At 49.5% G+C, this 18852-nt stretch overlaps 1 protein-coding gene across 12 annotated transcripts in view; it reads right to left on the reverse strand.

Annotated features, from left to right (window-relative positions):
* Positions 1-18852, reverse strand: part of LOC132657142 (protein Shroom2-like) — a 141075-nt gene that overhangs the window by 25735 nt on the left and 96488 nt on the right. For all 12 annotated transcript variants that reach the window (XM_060408720.1, XM_060408722.1, XM_060408721.1 and 9 more), the window contains 2 exons: positions 12412-14629; positions 11082-11179 (listed from right to left, as the gene is read on the reverse strand). In XM_060408720.1, coding sequence (XP_060264703.1) covers positions 11082-11179; positions 12412-14629 — 2316 coding nt within the window. The remainder of the gene's footprint in view (positions 1-11081; positions 11180-12411; positions 14630-18852) is intronic.

Raw genomic sequence — 18852 nt, forward strand, 5'->3', positions numbered from 1 at the left:
AGACATAGAGATGCAGGTTGGATCCTTGGATCAGGAAGATTCCCCTGGAGGAGGGAACGGCAACCCACTGCAGTATTCCTGCCAGGAGAATCCCACGGTCAGAGGAGCCTGTGGGCTACAGTCCATGGGGTCTCAAAGAGTCGGCCGCAACTGAAGAGTCAGAGATAAATGACTTACTGCACATTTGCAGAGTGCCTTAGACAGATCTCCCCACAGTAGGCAGCAATTTCACCTGTGAGAGCAAAGCTCCTCTAAGAGGGATGTGAGATTAGTATGCTGCTGCTGCTGCTGCTAAGTTGCTTCAGTCATGTCCAACTCTGTGCGATACCATAGATGGCAGCCCACTAGGCTCCCCCGTCCCTGGGATTCTCCAGGCAAGAACACTGGAGTGGATTGCCATTTCCTTCTCCAATGCATGAAAGTGAAATGCAAAAGTGAAATCCCTTAATCGTGTCCGACTCTTCGCAACCCTATGGACTGCAGCCCACCAGGCACCTCCGTCCACGGAGGTTTCCAGGCAAGAGTACTGGAGTGGGGTCCCACTGCCTTCTCCTTCCTGCCATATCCAGGAAACAAGGATAGCACAGCCGTCAGGAATTCCAGCCTTCCAAATGCAAATGTCTGAGCCAATTCTGTCTCCTGAACCCCACTTCTCCAATTCTTGACGGCGTCCTGAGGGAACATGGGTGATGATTTTAGACACGTGCATCTAAGCTCTCCTCAAACTTTTCTCCATCACAAAGCCAGGTCTGGGCGGACAGACAGAGGGGACCAGGGATGAAATGCCCACCTGCAGAGGCATCCGGGAGAACACCCCAAGGCATCTGGAGGTCACACGTCTGTTGGGAAGCTCTGATTTATGGATCCCTTCTTCCCCGATTCCTTCTCACTCGCTTTTCTACCCACGTGGGATATGAAAAGCTTCTCCTGCAGTTTTCATCCTTGGCTTGGCGTTGTCTCTCCCCAGCTAGATAGATCATCATCGTATGAAAAACACAGTGAGGTACCCCCGGGTACCAAGTTGGCAGGGACCAACCTGAAGTCCTCCACCAGGACAGGCTTCCCGAACCCCGGCCCAGGGCCTTGGGCTGGAGTCTGCCGAGCCCTGGTCCAGAAGTCAAGGAAGATACTAATTTCTGCAACATACAAATACGCGTAAGCACTCATTTTGAGAGGCACCCTGCAGGCGATGACGACAATGTTAGGGGAGGGGTTTCATTTACGTGGGGGAGGGTCTGGGGAGGTTTTAAAAACTACGGTTTTAGTTACTTTTCTGCCCCTCTCCGCTGCGCTGCTAGTGAGCAATGGTACCTTGTGAACCAAGTGCACTCCCACAGACTGTCATTCAAAGTCCTGATAGTCCCGGGGCAGGGGGCGGGGGGAGTAAATTCCCTGGTGGTCCAGGGGTTAGGATTCTGTGCTTTCACTGCTTCGGAAAGTGAAAGTTGCTCAGTCATGTCCAACTCTGTGTGACCCCATGGACTGTACAGGTAAGAATACTGGAGCGGGTAGCCTTTCCCTCCTCCAGGGATCTTCCCAACCCAGGTCTCCCGAATTGCAGGTGGATTCTTTACCAGCTGAGCCACCAGGGAAGACCTTAAAGCTATGACCGGGGGTTCAATTCCTGGGCTGAATTGAAACTCAGATCCTGCAAGTTATATAGCACTGTCAAAAAAACAAAAAGCTACCATATGATCCAACAATCCCACTCTTGGGGATATGTCCAGAAAAGATGAAAACTTTAATTTGAAAAGATACATGGACTCCAATAGCAGCACCGTTTACAATAGCCAAGGCATCGAAGCAACCTAAATGTCCATTGGCAGATGAATGGATAACAAAGCTGTGCTGCACACACACACACACACACACACACAGGCAGATGAATGGATAACAAAGCTGTGCTACACACACACACACACACACACACACACACACACACACTGAGGCAGATGAATGGATAACAAAGCTGTGCTACACACACACTGAGGCAAATGAATGGATAACAAAGATGTGCTACACACACACACACACACACACACACACACACACACGCACACACTGGAATATTACTCAGCCATGAAAAAAAGAATGAAATGATGCCATTTGCAGCAACATGGATGGACCTAGAGATTAACGTACTAAATGAAATACATATGCAAGAGAAAGACAAACACCATATGATATCATTTATATGCAGAATCTTGAAAAATGATACAAACAGACTTACTTATAAAACAGAAACAGACTTAGTTATAAAATAGAAACTGACTCACAGACATACAAAACAAAATTAAGATTACAACAGGCCACAGCAGGGATAAATTTGAAGCTTGGGATTAACAGATACACACTAGCATAAACAACAAGGACCTACTGTATAGCACAGGGAACCTGTATTCAATATCTTATAATAACCTGTATGTATAACTGAATCCCTCTGCTGTACACCTGAAACACTGTAAAGCAACTATACTTTAATTCAAAAAAAATCTAACCCTTAATAACCATCCCCTGGGGTAGGAAAGGGTAACCCACTCCAGTATTCTTGCCTGGAAAAGTCCATGAGCAGAGGAGGCTGGTGGGCTCCAGTCCATGGGGTGGCAAAGAGTGGACACAACCGAGCATGCACACATACAACCAGCCACCAGTGTTTAGGTTCCTCCAGAAACTAAAGAAGCTGGCGTATGACCATGTCATCCCACTCCTGCGCATATATCCAGAGAGAAACATGATTTGAAAGGATACACACACCCCAATATTCACTGCCCCACTATTTACAACAGGCAAGACGTGGAAGCACCCTAAATGTCCATTGACGGATATATGTGATACACACATACAATGGAAGATTATTTGGCTTAATGAAACGATGCCATCTGCAGTCAGACAGAGAAAGAAAAACCTCATATGATATTGCTTACACGTGGCATCTAAAATAAAAATGGTACAAATAAACTGATTTACAAAACAGAACAGACTCACAGACTTAAGAGAACAAACTTAACGTTTACCAGGGGGAAAGGGTGGGAGAGGGACAGACTGGCTGGGAGGTAGGGATGGACATGTACACACAGCTATATTTAAAACGGATAACCAACAAAGACCTACTGTATGGCCCAGGGACTATTCAGTATTCTACAGCAACCTAAATGGGAAAAGAATTTGAGAAAAAACCAGACACACATATGTGTAGCTGTATACATGAAACTAACGCATTATTGTTAATCAACTATGCTCCAATATAAAATTAAAAAAAAAAGGGCCCCACTGTCAGCAGGAAAACAAACTGTAATGCACACAAGAAAAAATACAAATGTGCAGATAATAACACACAAAGAACTCTGCTAGTCACCAAGGAAACGCAATGAAACAGATTTGCCTGTTTCAACAATGAAACAGATTAGCCTGTCAAGTCACAGATTAAAAAAAAATTTTTTTTTAAATTTATTTATTTGGCTGCCTGGAGTCTTTGTGGTGGCATGCTGTATCTTCGAGCACTGTACATGGGCCCTCCAATTGTGGTGCACAGGTTTAGTTGCCCTGAGGCAGGTGGCACTCAGTCCCCCGACCAGGGATCGAACCTGCATCCCCCAGCACTGCAAGGCAGTTTCTTAACCCCTGGACCACCAGGGGAGTCCCAAATCCTTTCCAAAAGACTGCTTGGCAATTCCACGTCCAGACTGTCCTCTTAAGGAAATGAATGAGAGCGGGAGTATTTCACCACGTATGCCTGCTCCGGTATTACTTTCCACTAGGAAAGACTGGGAACACATCCCTACAAGTCCACACTGTTCCCACTGGGCGGCCAGATCTTAAGAGTGCCAGGCACCACAGGTGTACAAGGAAAAAAACACTGTTTACAGCAAGTATATAAAGTGTGATCACACATCCCAAAGGGGACACACTGCTATCTCTGGATGTGATCATGAGGACAATTTTCACTGTCTTCCTTCTGCCTTCCAGAACTTCCATATGTTTTTATATTTTATGTATTCAAATTTGGGGGGGGGCATACAGCTTGGCATGTGGGATCTTAACTCCTCAACCAGGGATTGAACCTATTTCCACCTGCAGTTGACGTTGAGAGTCTTAACCACTAGGCTGCCAGGGAAGTTCCTCTGTTTTTAATAAAAATGTTCTAATATTAGTAACACAAGTGTTTTTTTCTTTTTTAAAGAAGGAAATGTTACAAAAGACTATCAAATAGCCTAGGGAACTGTACCCCCAGATAAGTATAAATCCTGGCTCTCAAAAACAAACCTGAGGCTTATGAAATAAGGGGCCACTTTTGAACTCTGGGAAACTGTGTGGGAAAAGATATTAAAATACAGCTAGGGCTTCCCTGATGGCTCAGACAGTAAAGAATCAGCCTGCAATGTGGATTCGTGGTTCGATCCCTGGGTTGGGAAGATCCCCTGGAGAAGGGATTGACAACCCAGTCCAGTATTCTTGCCTGGAGAATTCACTAGACAGAGGAGCCTGGTGGGGGGCTCCAGTCCATGGGGTTGCAAAGAGTCAGACAGCACTGAGCAACTAACATTTTCACTTTCAGAAGAGCGTTAGCATCTTTGTAAACTAAGAGAAAACCATCTGCTTTAAGCGTCTCCCTTTCAGCACAAAGCAAGTGACCCCAAATTTTTGAAAATACCGTATCTCAGAATACTGTCTGATTGTTACTCAGCTGAAACATATTTAGAAGCAGGTTATTTACTCAACAGGGTTCAGATATTTACTGTACATGGAAATTTTACTTTATTCCTATATGGCTCTCAATCCTATGCATTTATGTGTGCATGAGTGTGCATAGTTACATGCTTGTGTGAATACATATATAACATGCATGTGTGTATACATATAGATGCAGGTGTGTCTGTATGTATACGTGTTAAATACTTTCCTTGAATATCCAGTTATTCTACTTTAAAAAATTGTACACTTTATTATTATTATTACTATTATTATTGTTCTGGCTGAGTCACAAGGCATGTGAAACCTCAGTTGCCTGAACCAGGGATGGAACCCACACTCCTTGCCTTGGAAGGCAAAGTCCTAACCACTGGACCACCAGGGAAGCCCCACTGTTATTTTATTTTTGAATGGCCTCCAAATATGTTTAAGAGCCCACTGGCTGGACTTTGTTAACAGTCCTTAAATAACACTGGGCATGTAAAGCTGCACCCAAGAGAACTCCATCTGCTAGCAGCTAACTTGATCCCAGAACACCTAAGTAGGTGTATCTGGCAAGCACACTTGCAATGCCTCACGCACCTCTTGCAGACAGAAAAGCCCGGTCTGCTGACAAGAGCCCATTTTATCTATAATCGGATCTCAAAGATAACACACACAAGTGTGTATGTGTGTGTGAGATATAAGTCTTCACTCACATGAATATCGGTAGCAAATGACCGCAACAAGACAACCCCCGAATCTGGATGTGTTACGTAAGGGGAATTTAAGCTCCTGGCTTCTCTCCCCGAGAATCAAAAATGATCACGGCTGAACGGGTCCTTAGAAATCATTTCACCCCAACTCCCTACTTCACAGATGAAGAAACAGAAGGTCACATCCACGGGGGCTTGGAACCTGTGTCCACAGTCTCGCAGACTGCCTAAGAGGTGTCTCACTGGGCTTCTCTGGGTGGTCCAGGGGCTAAGACTCCATGCTCCCAAGAAAGGGACCCAGGTTCAATCCTGGGTCAGGGAACTAAGATCCCACATGCCGTCCCTAACAGTTTGCATGCCCCCCACTAAAGATCACATATGCCACGGTTAAGAGTTGGTGCAGCCAAATAAATGAGGTTTGCACCTGACATTTACAAGCTAACTTGAAATGCCATGAGGAAAGCTACTCCAACACTTCCTTTCAGAATGCTTTTAGATTTACAGAAAATTTACAAGAGGAGAACGTTCCCTACACCTGTTTCCCCTGCTGTCAACACATTAGTACATTTGCCATTACTGTACGCCATAATTAGTACAACTGCCATAATCGCCATTAGTACTTTTGACTAAGTTGCTAAGTCGTATCCGACTCTCTGAGAGCCCTGGGCCTGTAGCACGCCAGGCTTCCCTGTCCTGCTATCTCCCGGAGTTTACTCAAACTGAATCCACTGAGTCAGTGATGCCATCCAACCAACTCATCCTCTGTCGTCCCCTTCTCCTTACCCTAACTCCCGTCTTGGTACATTAACTGGAGTCCACAACGTATTCAGACTTTCTTCATTCTCACCTACTATTCTCTCTGTGTTCCAGGACACCCCATTTCATTTACCAGTCACAGGCTCCTCCCATCCAAGTGACAGCCTCTGAGACCATCCTTGTTTTCCAGGCCCTCCAGAGTTTCCAGAGGGACCGTGCAGGCATTCGCAGAATGTCTCAGCTGGGATCTGTCTGATGTTTCTGTCGTGATAACCGACCCAGGAGTTGTGGATTTGAGGGGCGGGGGGAGTTGGAGAACACAGAGGTGAAATGCCCTTCTTATCCTCAAATACAAGGACCATGCTGTCAATACAATGATCTCTACGGATGAGCTGGCGGGGTTAGCTACACCAGCTTCTCTGCAGTCACACAGCCTCACCCCACCATTTCACCCCGGCCCCTGTGGAAGAAGCTCACCAAATGCAGCCCAAAGTATAAGACAGAAGGGCTCTACTCCCCACAACACACCTATCCCACCCCCCCTCCAAGGGCAGAAGACCTGCAGAGATTCAGAACTTTTCTGTACAGATCTCTTTCCTCCACTTCTAACATACTTGATCACTTATGTCTATTGGTGTGGGCTCAGGTTTTATTATTTTTAATGTTTATTTCAAAACTTGGTTTATTTTTGGCTGTGCAGGGTCTTCACTGCCGCACAGGCTTTCTCTGGTTGCAGCAATCATGGGTTACTCTCCAGTTACGATGCGTGGAATTCTCACTGTTACTGGCTTCTCTTATTGTCAAGCACAGGCTCCAGGGCTCCTGGGCTCGAGAGCTCAGTAGCTGTGATGCACAGGCTTGGTTGCTCCGTGGCATGTGAGATCTTAATTCCCGGGCTGGGGATCAAACCTGTATGCCCAGCACAGCAAGTCAGCTTCTTAACAACGGGACTGTCAGGGAAGCCCAGGGATATTTTATACACTCCCTTCTATACCACTTGATTTCACAGCAGTTTTGGTCACAGGAAACTCCAAGCCAGCTTCTGTGTCCCTCTGGCAAATCCTCATTGTTATAGGGTTTTCTCTGTGTGTATGTGTCTGTTTGTTTGAGTACTTCCTTACTTTTGGGAGACAACACACTGCAACTTCGTTTTGTATTCCGCCAGCCCCAACCCTAGACTTGCCCGTTTCTCCAAGGAGCCCTGGATCTTTTAATGGAAAAGCAGAAACATCACTTTGCCGACAAGGATCCGTCTAGTCAAAGCTATGAGTTTTCTAGTAGTCACCTTCGGATCTGAGAGATGGACCATAAAGAAGGCTGAGCACTGCAGAATTGATGCTTCTGAACTGTTGTGTTGGAGAAGACTCTTGAGAGTCCCCTGGAGAGCAAGATCAAACCAGTCAATCCTTAAGGAAATCAACCCTGAGTACTCATTGGAAGGACTGATGCTGAAGCTGAAGCTCCAATACGTTGGCCACCTGATGCGACGAACTGACTCATTTGAAAATACCCTGATGCCAGCAAAGATTGAGGGCAGAAGGGGAAGGGGGTGACAGAGGATGAGACGGTTGGATGGCATCACCGACTTAATGGACATGAGTTTGAGCAGGCTCCAGGAGATGGTGACAGACACGGAAGCCTGGCATGCTGCAGTCTACCGGGTCACCAAGAGACTATCACTTTCATATTAGCAACCAGAATTTGGCAGCTGCTTCTGCACTAGGAAATCCATTTTTAAGAGAGAGCCTCAATGAATGATTTCTAAAGAGAAAGTATTTTTATCACGTTAAGGTTTATCATTGGGTTTTCCTACATCCACGTTTCCTACAATGAGGCCAACTTATCAAGCATATAAGATGCTCAGAGCTTGCGCGTGGTGAACACCATTAAGACTCAACGTTGTAAATACCCGTAATAAGTGGAACACACATCTGCTTTTACCTGATAAGACATTTGTGCCCTTGAAAAAGTCCACAAGTAAGAGGAGAACAGAACACGGTAAGCACCCTGGCATGCATACATCCCAAAGGAACTGTTCCTCTTATCCTAACCTCAACTTGTACCCGTCACTCCACGTGAACCTTATGATCTGTGAATCTCAGAAAGGAGATTCCACTCTCAGCATCTTTTGCTTATTACACGTCCTTGCTGTGAACGGGCCACAGCCATGTTAACCAAGCCAGAGACCAGTGAGATGAAAATGATGAGAGGCGTGGCTATCAACACTGCAGAAACCACCACCAGAAACATCTGGACAGAGGCCCCACCTCCCGTCCAGGAAGCATCCTCACTGATCCCCATCCTTTAGCCTCCTGGCCAAGTCCCAGGGCTGGCAAGTCCTCTCTGTCTGGGCTTTATGGGAGCATAGCCACACCCAGGCCTTCAGGGACCATCCAGACCTGCTCCCAGGTCACATGACCACTGGAAAAACCATAGCCTTGACTAGATGGACCTTTGTTGGCAAAGTAATGTCTCTGCTTTTCAATATGCTGTCTACGTTGCTCATAGCTTTTCTTCCAAGGAGTAAGAGTCTTTTAATTTCATGACTGTAGTCACCATCTGCAGTGATTTTGGAGCCCAAAAATATAAAGTCCGACACTGCTTCCACTGTTTCCCCATCTATTTCCCACGAAGTGATGGGACTGGATGCCATGATTTTCATTTTCTGAATGTTGAGCTTTAAGCCAACTTTCTCACTCTACTCTTTGACTTTCACCAAGAGGCTTTCTGCCATAAGGGTGGCGTCATCTGCATGTCTGAGGTTATTGATGTTTCTCGCAGTAATCTTGATTCCAGGTTATGCTTCTTCCAGCCCAGTACTCATGATGTACTCTGCATATAAGTTAAATAAGCAGGATGACAATATACAGTCTTGATGTACTCCTTTCCTGATTCGGAATCAGTCGGACTGAACCTGGGTCTCCCGCATTGCAGGCAGATTCTTTACTGTCTGAGCCACCAGGGAAACCCTTATACAGACTGTTTTACATTAATTTATGCAAAACTGGGCATCTTTAAATCTTTGCATTATGGATCTCAAGGGACAGTCCCTTGCCTGCATTTTCATGTATTTTATTCTCAAATTTAAATGTTTCGAGGGCACTCTCCTTGGCCAGTTACTTCAGAAAATGAAACATTCTCCAAAAGCAGCTGACCACACCTTTTCAACATTCCAGTTTTAGAATTTCACTTGAGTCTCGCTGCTCTTCAAAAACCACAGAATGATTCTGAAAACTGCTAGGTTGGTCGTGCAAAAGAGGGAAAGCTTCTGGAAGTCACTCCCTCGGAGTGGTTACCCACACAGCCAGCCAGAAGCCAAGACTGTGATGCACACAGCACATGATTCCCTCTCTCCCTGCCACCGCCATCTCCTCCCACCCACCCTCATCCTCTTCACCCCTTCGCTGCTGACCGTGCCATTGTCTCTCTCTCTCTCTCTCTCTCTCTCTCTCACACACACACACACACACACACACACACACACACACACAGAGTTATGTACAGTGAAGCCATTTATCACAACTCTGAATAGCAGAGGAGCTGAAGTCCAACCAGTGCAGCAGCAAGAGCTCTGCAGTTTAAAGGCCCGAGGCCAACGCTGGGCAGGAGAGAAGCCCTCCCACGTATGCAGGGTTGCCCGGAGCAACCCCTGCCTCCCCACAATGCAGCACGCTCAGGACTGCAGCGGGGCAAGGAGCCGCTCTGATCAAGATGACCGCTGGCGCTCCGCACATGACCCACTCGGAACACAGGGTCACAAAGGCCCAACCCTGCAGCTCACTCCTGTCAGTGTGTGCCTCACGGCAGCCGCGTCCCACAGCAGCACACGCAGACCATCATGCCTGCCCTCTCCGAGCCACCGTGCCCTTGTGCAGCCAGTTTTAGAGCCAAATGAAATAAGACCCCGGCGCACAAGGCTGGCAAGAACCAACATTCAACTCGGTCGTTTCTGCAACACACCCTTCAATTCTGAGGTTGATGTTTTAATCCAAGCAGCTCATCAACCCCCAGAGACCCCAAGGCACAGAAAGATCTGCACTCAGCAACCCTACCGCGCACAAATCAGCTTCCATTTCTCCATCAGTGTTTGTCTTTTTTTAAAATATGTATTTATTTGGCTGTGCCATGTCTTCAACTGCAGCACACGGGATGTAGTTCTCTGACCAGGGATGGAACGCAGGTCCCCCACACTGCAAGCTCCGTGTCCTACCCACTAGGCCACCAGGGAAGACCCTTTTATCAGCTGTTTTGCAATTAAGGTTAAAGCCCAGCTCCTGCAGTGACCTGCAATGCCCTCTCCTGCGATCCTCAGGGATGAGGGTCCACACAGTGGTGTGTATTTCACCTAAATTCCACCCTCACTGCAGGAAGACTGCTACTCTGGACACATTTTAGAATGTGGGCATATAATTATGTTAACACTGCGGCCAGCCCATGTTCTCATGCTCTGACCTGTTCTGGGGGAGCAGAGTCAATTTCTATTTTTAAAGCTCAAAATGAATTCATTAAAGAAGGCTTAACCCCCATCCTTTCATTAACAATCCTTCCAGGCAACTTGGATTCCCCGGCCAGCAACCCAGCTGCGCCCTATTCGTTAAAGGGTCCCTTCACTTTGCTGTTCTACATAAAGCATTCCATTCAAGCCCATCACACTGGGTTTCTCTGTCATCAGCAAGAACTCGACTGCGTGCAAAACACAGCAGCTGTGTGATGAACCCACAAAACTGCCCTAACGAGGGCGTTCACAATGTCCTGCCCTGGCTTTGCTGGCCCCGCCGGCAGTGCTGAGGGGCCTCGGGCAACCCCAACTGGTGACCAGCCACTTCAGGTCTGGCCGAAACCACACGCCCGACCACATTATCCGAGCCCTCACCCCCATAAAGCAGCCCACCTGCCCCCCAAGATGCCTCCTCAGGGACCCCAAGTGCAAGATTCTCCTACCTTGGGGTGGGGCCTCTGTCCTCGGCCAGTGCCACCAAAGAAAGCTCCGTGTGCTCCTCCGGGTCCCCTGCTTGCCATCGAGGTTCCATGGAGGCGTCCTGCCAAGGGCAGCACAACAGGACACCCAGTCATCAAGCGGCCTCCCCACTGAGAACCTCTGCGATCACGATCCCCTTCATTGTGGGCGCGCCCTGTGAGCCAGCACCCACAAACTGGGTGATGTGGCCTGTGGTCAGCTGGCCTGGGGACCATCAGCCCAGCCCTCGTCAAAATGACTCAAGGAGACCGCGGTCCCTTTGGGCTCCCCGGCAGGAAGCAGGACTCATGTGAGGGCTGGAAACTTGTGTGATGTGGTGGTCCCCAACCCCACCCAGTCAAATCAAAACGCTGCTGGTACACAGCTCACCGCAGTCAAAGCTCAAGCCCTGGGACCTGGAGTCTGGCAGCCTGGTCTCTTGACCTCGAGAACATGGATTTCTAGAAGGTCACGTGGCACAAGGCACCATCTTGGGGGACACACATGCCCTATGTGTCCACAGGCCTTTCTGTACTGGGGGCCACACAGAAACCAGCACTTCTCTTCACACATGCACACACACGTTCATAAGTGTGTAACAAGGCGATTGCTGGTTCTATTGTTTACAAAAGCCTCCATCGGATGCCGTAGGAAATCTTTCCTTTGAAATACACCCTTGCAGATGGAAGGAGCAGAAAAGGCAGAGAGAGGGAGACTGACTATGAACCATGAAGTATGAATACATGCACGGAGGTTTTTTTTAGAAAGCGAAATGTCAGCTTTCACCATCAACACACCTAAGGAAAGTGCAATAGTTTAAAGCATTGCACTTTCAGTTACACTTGCTCCAGAGCAATATTTAAAAATATCTAACCCCATAAAATAAAAACCAAATGAGCACAGTAAAAGTATGAAGTGACATCAGTATTTGAAAGGCGTTTAACATGTGTTGTGTTAAGGGTGGACATAAAGCACCCCTTTCCATTTCAGAGGACAACTTAACCATTTTCTGTTGTTTCCCCCAATTTCTTCCCATTGAATCAAGGGCAAGCTAATCAAGAGGGAAGACAGCTTCAGCTAGAGATGAGGCTGGGAAGTCGAGATGTGGGGGAAACCTGCAATTGTCATGAATGTGTGGACCTGGGCCCCAGGTACTACTCGCAGGAGCTGCTATACTGGCTGAGCCCAGTGCACAGAAACGTTTGGACATCAAGACACAAGTCACCACGACACCAGGCCATGCTATTCCCTGGGTGTCCCATCTGTGCCTTGGGGTCAGGCGGGGTTGCATCTGGTCCCCTGCAGGATGCTCACCTGCTTGTAGAGGTCCGTGGAAGGTGATGACCAGGACCTTTCGTGGACGTACTGCGGCATCTCCTCCTGGTCCGCACCCACGTCTAGGATGTTGTCGGCGGAGTGGTACCTCCCGCCACTCCTGGCTTCCGGGACTTTCCTCTGTTCCCTCCAGGAGGCTTGATACTCTGCAAAGGTGCCTAGCCGCTCTGGCCGGATGGGTCTCTCCGCCTTTCTGTCTTTTCCAGGGCCCGCTGTCCACAGCATCTCCGGCATCTGCCTGGGGAAGCCACAAGGCGCCGGCCTCGGCCCGGGCTGGGGGCCCACGGGCTTGCTGGTTTCCTCAAAAAACTTCCACCTGTCGGCAAAGGTGCGCACCGTCTCATCGTGGGGTGCGGATCGCTGGTCCCCCGTTAGCCCCACCGCATTCATCTTCTCGGGCTCTGAGTAGGACTTCAGTTTCTGCTCGGCAGTGAAATGCCTCCGGCTCCCGATGCGCGCACTGCAGCTGCCGCTGCCGGCAGCGCACAAGGGCGGCCCAGCACCCGGGGCCCCCTCCCAGGTGCGGGGGGCCGGCTCTGGGTCCGCCAGGCTGGGCTCCAGGTCATGGCGGCGGAACGACGTGGCCCTCAGGACGCGGGCCTGTGCCTCCTTCAGGTGGTCCTTATAGGTGCCGCCGGGTAAGGTGGTCTCTGGGGCACCCACTGGCTGCGCCAGGGAACCACGCGCCTCAGTCTCGTCGTCTCCCGCCTCCCACTCCCCCTCCACGGAGCTGGCAAAGGTGGCCTTGCTCCGGCTCTTCTGCAGCCAGGCTCGCCGCTGCTGGATTTCCTTCCTTACGGTGGTGGCGAAGCGGTCGCTCCTCTGGAGGGGCTTGCCCGCTAGGGCCTCAGGCGGCGCCGGCGCTGGCGCCGTGTCCTCGTGGCCGGTCTGGGGCGGGTACGCCCTTTCCTGGCTCGGTGAGTGCAGCATGGGCGTCTGCAGGGGGCAGATCTCGCCACCCCCGTCATCCAAGCTGCCCGCCACCCTCTTCCTGCCGCCTTTGTCCAGGAGGCCAGCTCCCGGTGGGTCCTCGGGTGCCCTGTCCACCGTCTCCACCCTGCCTCTCTGCCGTGCGCCCGGGGCACCCTCCAGCCGGGGCGGGTAGGAGTGGGGCTGGGGGGCTGGGGTGCCCCACTGGGGACGGGGTCTGGACATGACACAGTAGTAGTGGCCCCCTCTGTCGCCCCGGCAGTCGCCCCTCTGGTCTGCAGCGCGCAGCCCTCCAACGACAACGGCAGCAGGGCTGTCTTTGGCAAGGCGGTCAGCAGGGAGGGGCTCCCCGAGCCACGTGGCGGCCCAGGGGCCCTCGAGGAAGAAGGGGCCCTTGTCGCTCGAACAGGGAAGTTGTTGGCACGTGGGCGAGGGCTGTGGGCGCCCCACGTCGGTGCTCGAGAGAGAAGCCTGCAGCCGGCTGGGGACCCCCAGGAGCGCCTGGGCTCCACTGTCGCAGGCTGGCCACCCATAGTCCACATGTGCCCCTGGCATGCACCCCGAGCTCGCGGCTCTCAGGCCGTCGCCCCCGTGCGCCGGCCTCAACGGCTGATCAGCAGGTTCAGGTCTCTTCCAGTAGCCACCGTGGGGCTGCACGCAGCTCAGGCCCAGCAAGGGCTGCTCTGGGGTTGCGTCTGCTGAGAACGTGGGGCCCTGGGTCTGCTCGTGGCTCGTGGTGGCAGTGAAGCTGTCACGGCGGAGCCGGAAAGGCGGCAGGGTAGGGGACGGAGGGGCTAGTCTCTTATCAGGAGCATACCAGATGGGCCCGGAAATGGACCGACCGCAAGCAGCTAGCTTAGGCTCGGGGCCATCCTCTGGGACCGGGGGCGGAAAACACCCCAGGGGATCCTCGGCGCCATGAGGGTCGCCAGCCATCAGGCCTGGCCGGCTGTCCACTGCAGCGGAGGCCTCCCACAGGCCCACTTTGTAGAAGATATTCTTGGCTGAGGACGCGTCCACCTTGGGCAGAGTGTGGTCTAGGGTGCTGGAGCATGTGGAGAATGAGCCGTATGCTGAGTCCCGCTTGCTAGCGCAGCCCAGGCAGTCGATTATTCTGCTGGACTTGGCTGCAGAGAGGCGCCCCAACGGGTCAGGCTGGGAGGATGGGTCCGGGCTGTTGACGCTCCCCAGCGAGCTGAAGAGGTCTGAGGTGCGTTGCAGGTTTGCTAGCTCCCAGGCACCACCGGACAGGTCCTGGGAGGAGGAGCTAGGAAAGGAAAAGAAACCACAGGCAACAGAGGGAGGCTTTCAGTTCAGTTCAGTCGCTCAGTCGTGTCTGACTCTTTGTGACCCCATAAATCGCAGCATGCCAGGCCTCCCTGTCCATCACCAACTCCTAGAGTTCACTCAGACTCACATCCATCAAGTCAGTGATGCCATCCAGCCATCTCATCCTCTGTTGTCCCCTTCTCCTTCTGCCCTCAATCCCTCCCAGCATCAGAGTTTTTTCCAATGAGTCAACTCTTCCCATGGGGTGGCCAAAGTAGTGGAGTTTCAGCTTTAGCATCATTTCTTCCAAAGAAATCCCAGGGCTGATGTCCTTCAGAATGGATTGATTTGATCTCCTTTCAGTGCAAGGGACTCTCAAGAGTCTTCTCCAACAACACAGTTCAAAAGCATCAATTCTTTGGTGCTCAGCTTTCTTCACAGTACAACTCTTGCATCCATACATGACCACTGGAAAAACCATAGCCTTGACTAGACAGAGCTTTGTTGGCAAAGTAGCTGGGTTAAAGCTCAACATTCAGAAAATGAAGATCATGGCATCTGGTCCCATCACTTCATGGGAAATAAGATGGGGAAACAGTAGAAACAGTATCAGACTTTATTTTGGGGGGCTCCAAAATCACTGCAGATGGTTTCTGCAGCCATGAAATTAAAAGATGCTTACTCCTTGGAAGAAAAGTTATGACCGACCTAGACAGCATATTGAAAAGCAGAGATATTACTTTGCCAACAAAGGTCCATCTAGTCAAGGCTATGGTTTTTCCAGTGGTCATGTATGGATGTGAGGGTTGGACTGTGCAGAAAGCTGAGTGCCAAAGAATGGATGCTTTTGAACTGTGGTGTTGGAGAAGACTCTTAAGAGTCCCTTGGACTGCAAGGAGATCCAACCAGTCCATTCTGAAGATCAGTCCTGGGTGTTCTTTGGAAGGAATGATGCTAAAGCTGAAATTCCAGTACTTTGGCCACCTCATGGGAAGAGTTAACTCATTGGAAAAGACTCTGATAATGGGAGGGATTAGGGGCAGGAGGAAAAGGGGACGATGGAGGATGAGATGGCTGGATGGAATCACTGACTCGATGGACATGAGATTGAGTGAACTCCAGGAGATGGTGATGGACAGGGAGTCCTGGCATGCTGCAATTCATGGTGTTGCAAAGAGTTGGACATGACTGAGTGACCTGATCTGATCTGATATGTAGGGAAAGGTAAGAGGAGAGGGTGCACATGGGTGCAGTTGCCCTGTGCAGACATCACCTGCACTAAATACTCTTCCCCCATGGAGATCCCTGGAGTGGAAGGTGAATATGAGTATGCGCAACTGTGTCCCAGTCTTTGCAACCCCCATGGACTGTAGCCTGCCAGGCTCCTCTGTTCATGAGATTCTCCAGGCAAGGATACCAGAGTGGGTTGCCATTTCCTTCTCCGGGGGGATCTTCCGGACCCAGGGATCGAACCTGCATCTCCTGCATTCGCAGGTGGATTCTTTACCACCTGAGTCACCAGGGTGAAGCCCAGGGAAGGTGAGCACACCGCATCTAACTTTTCACATTTCAAAGAGCAGCTTTTCCAAGGCAGGCTGAAAGGGTCGGAGTCCTATCCACTGGATGCCTTTTCCCAAAAAGAAAAACTTCAATGCTGCAGTACATTCCTGGAGACCATACCCACAGGCTGGGCGGAAGTCCGCAGCGTGCAGAAGTATCCTGGATAGCAAACTGCAGCCCACAAAGCTAAGGATGGCTTTTAGGTTTCCTAGTTGGGGGAGAAGGCAGAATTCAAATAGTACCACATGATCCATAAAAACGATCTGAAATTCAAATTTCAGTGCTCATAAATATAGACTTTGAGGGGAACACGGTCATGGCTGTGTGCAGGGCTCCAAACCCAGAGTTGAGCAACTGCCAAAGACACCTGCCCACCAGCTAGAAAGTGTTATCTGGCCCCTTGCGGAACGAGTTCATGAGCCTTTAGTTTAGTGCATGAAATAATTCATGCTATGCACTGCTAGCATGAGGAAGGCCACCAAAAGAGAAGGATCTTCACCTTAAAAATGCAAGTTCAGAGATAAGATTATATTTGCAAAATCCAAATATTAAATTACAGGCATTCCTCATTTTACTGCACTTTGCTGATACTGCTTCCTCCCTGCCACCCAAATTGAAGATTTGTAGCAATTCTGAATCAAGCAAGCCTATAGGTGCCATTTTCCCCAACACTGTTCACTCTGCCACATTTTTTAAGTTATTGCAGTATTTCAGAATTTTTTCATTATTTCTCATGGTGACATGTGATCATTCATGTTACTACTGCAAAAGGACTGCCACTCACTGAAAGCTCAGATGATGATTAGCATTTTTTTAGTATTTTAAGACTAAGGTATACACTTCTTTTTTTTTTTTTTTTTTGATAGGACAGTATTGCACACTTAAGGTCTCAATGGTAAAACTATTTATCCAGGCATATAAAGTGCTTTAATTAAAACTCAACAAAGCTGGAACATTCATGCTTCAAGTTGGGGCAGGGAACTGTATCTACTTGAGCTTTGAGAGGAAGAACAATAAAAAGGAAAAGTGTGTGACCTGGGAAAAGACACAAGAGTGTGAGCTGGCTAAGTCACGTGATGGGAGGGTAGGTGCAATGAAACTGGGCTCCACACAGTGTCCTTGGAGGACAGAGCAGGTCCCCTCCTAGAAAGAGAGTATGTTTCTCTCCATCCTATCTCCCACATTCCTGAGTGGATTTTTCTGGGAGATTCTAAGTCCAAGCAGACAGAAATAAAGCTCAGCGTGGTTTCTGCAGGGCACATGGGTGTCTTAAGTCAAAAACAGCCAAGTGGGCTTCATGGAGATCTTATTACATGAAGTCACTGTCATAATGCACTCCGAGGCCCACTTTTTCACTTCAGTGTTACCACTGGGATGATAACCTGGTTTTTTCCAAAGTACTCTGGACTCCAAACACTACCATGTCCTACGGCCGTAAATAAGTAATATTGTACTTATTTATTTTCCTGGGCCATGTCTTAGTGGCAGCCCATGGGCTCCTTAGCTGCGCCATGCCAAGACTTAGTTGCGACATGTGGGATCTAGTTCCCTGACCAGGAATCGAACCTGGGGGCCTTGAAGCTCGGAATCCTAGCCACTGGACCACCAGGGAAGTCCCAGGAATATTCGATTTAAGATACATTTTCCTTTACAGCAGGCATTTAGTAATAGTCAAAAACTGACTTTGAGATAGTTATGTCAGCTCTGAATACACACACAGACACACCCAGTCATGCATATCATGCATACGCACACACGTGCATCCACACTCACATACATATACAAATACACGTATACACTCACACAGGCACTTGTGCACACACCCCAAAGAGGCACACTACTGGCCGTTACCATTGTCTTTCTAACAGACTAGTGAGGACGCTGGCCACTAACCGAGGTGACTGGTCAGCTCCCAGCTTGGTGTTCTCCAAGCCAACACCCCCATGGTGCTGTCTGGGGGTGGCATTTGCCCTTCCGACCCTGAAATGTGGGCCCCAGATAAGCCACGTGGACCAGCCCTCCCCCTTCTACCAACTCACAATTCTCAGGCCATCTGTCTCACAGTCACCAAGAAGCCACCAGGCCAAGGTTGGTCCCAAGCCTGGCACATGGGCTTGAAGGCCCCTGGTTTCCCCTGTACCTCCACATAGCAACCTGGGAGAGAGGGTGTTGGTGTAGCACAGAATCCCCTGGGGAGCTTTAGCAAAACACACTTGCTCAACACATAAGCGACGCCTGCCTTCTAACCTGCACACAAACATCTCTAAAGAAGAGTGGCACAGCCATCCCACTCAGCTGGCTCAAAGGGATTCGGCCAAAACTGATTTATCAATTAGACAACATAAATGAGAAAGCACGCTTGCCCATCCTTTCTCCTGGTGTTTTGTTTTCAAGTATTATACATCTGCCTACTCAGTGAAAAAAAGTTAGAATCGTTCCAGTAGTGATGCATCCATAGACTTTTCTCATCAGAAAAGGAACATCATTCTGAAGTCAAGAAAGGCACCATACAAAATAAAACAAGGCACGACCTACAGGATGCAGAGAAAGCAGTTCTAAGAGAGAAGCTTACAGCAATGCAAGTTTATCTTAGGAAACAAACAGCCTCAAATACGCTAACCCTATATGTAGAGGGACTAGAGAAAGGAACACACAAACTCC

Source organism: Ovis aries, chromosome Y (genome assembly GCF_016772045.2).
Source record: "Ovis aries strain OAR_USU_Benz2616 breed Rambouillet chromosome Y, ARS-UI_Ramb_v3.0, whole genome shotgun sequence".
In the NCBI taxonomy this organism is placed as follows: domain Eukaryota; kingdom Metazoa; phylum Chordata; class Mammalia; order Artiodactyla; family Bovidae; genus Ovis; species Ovis aries.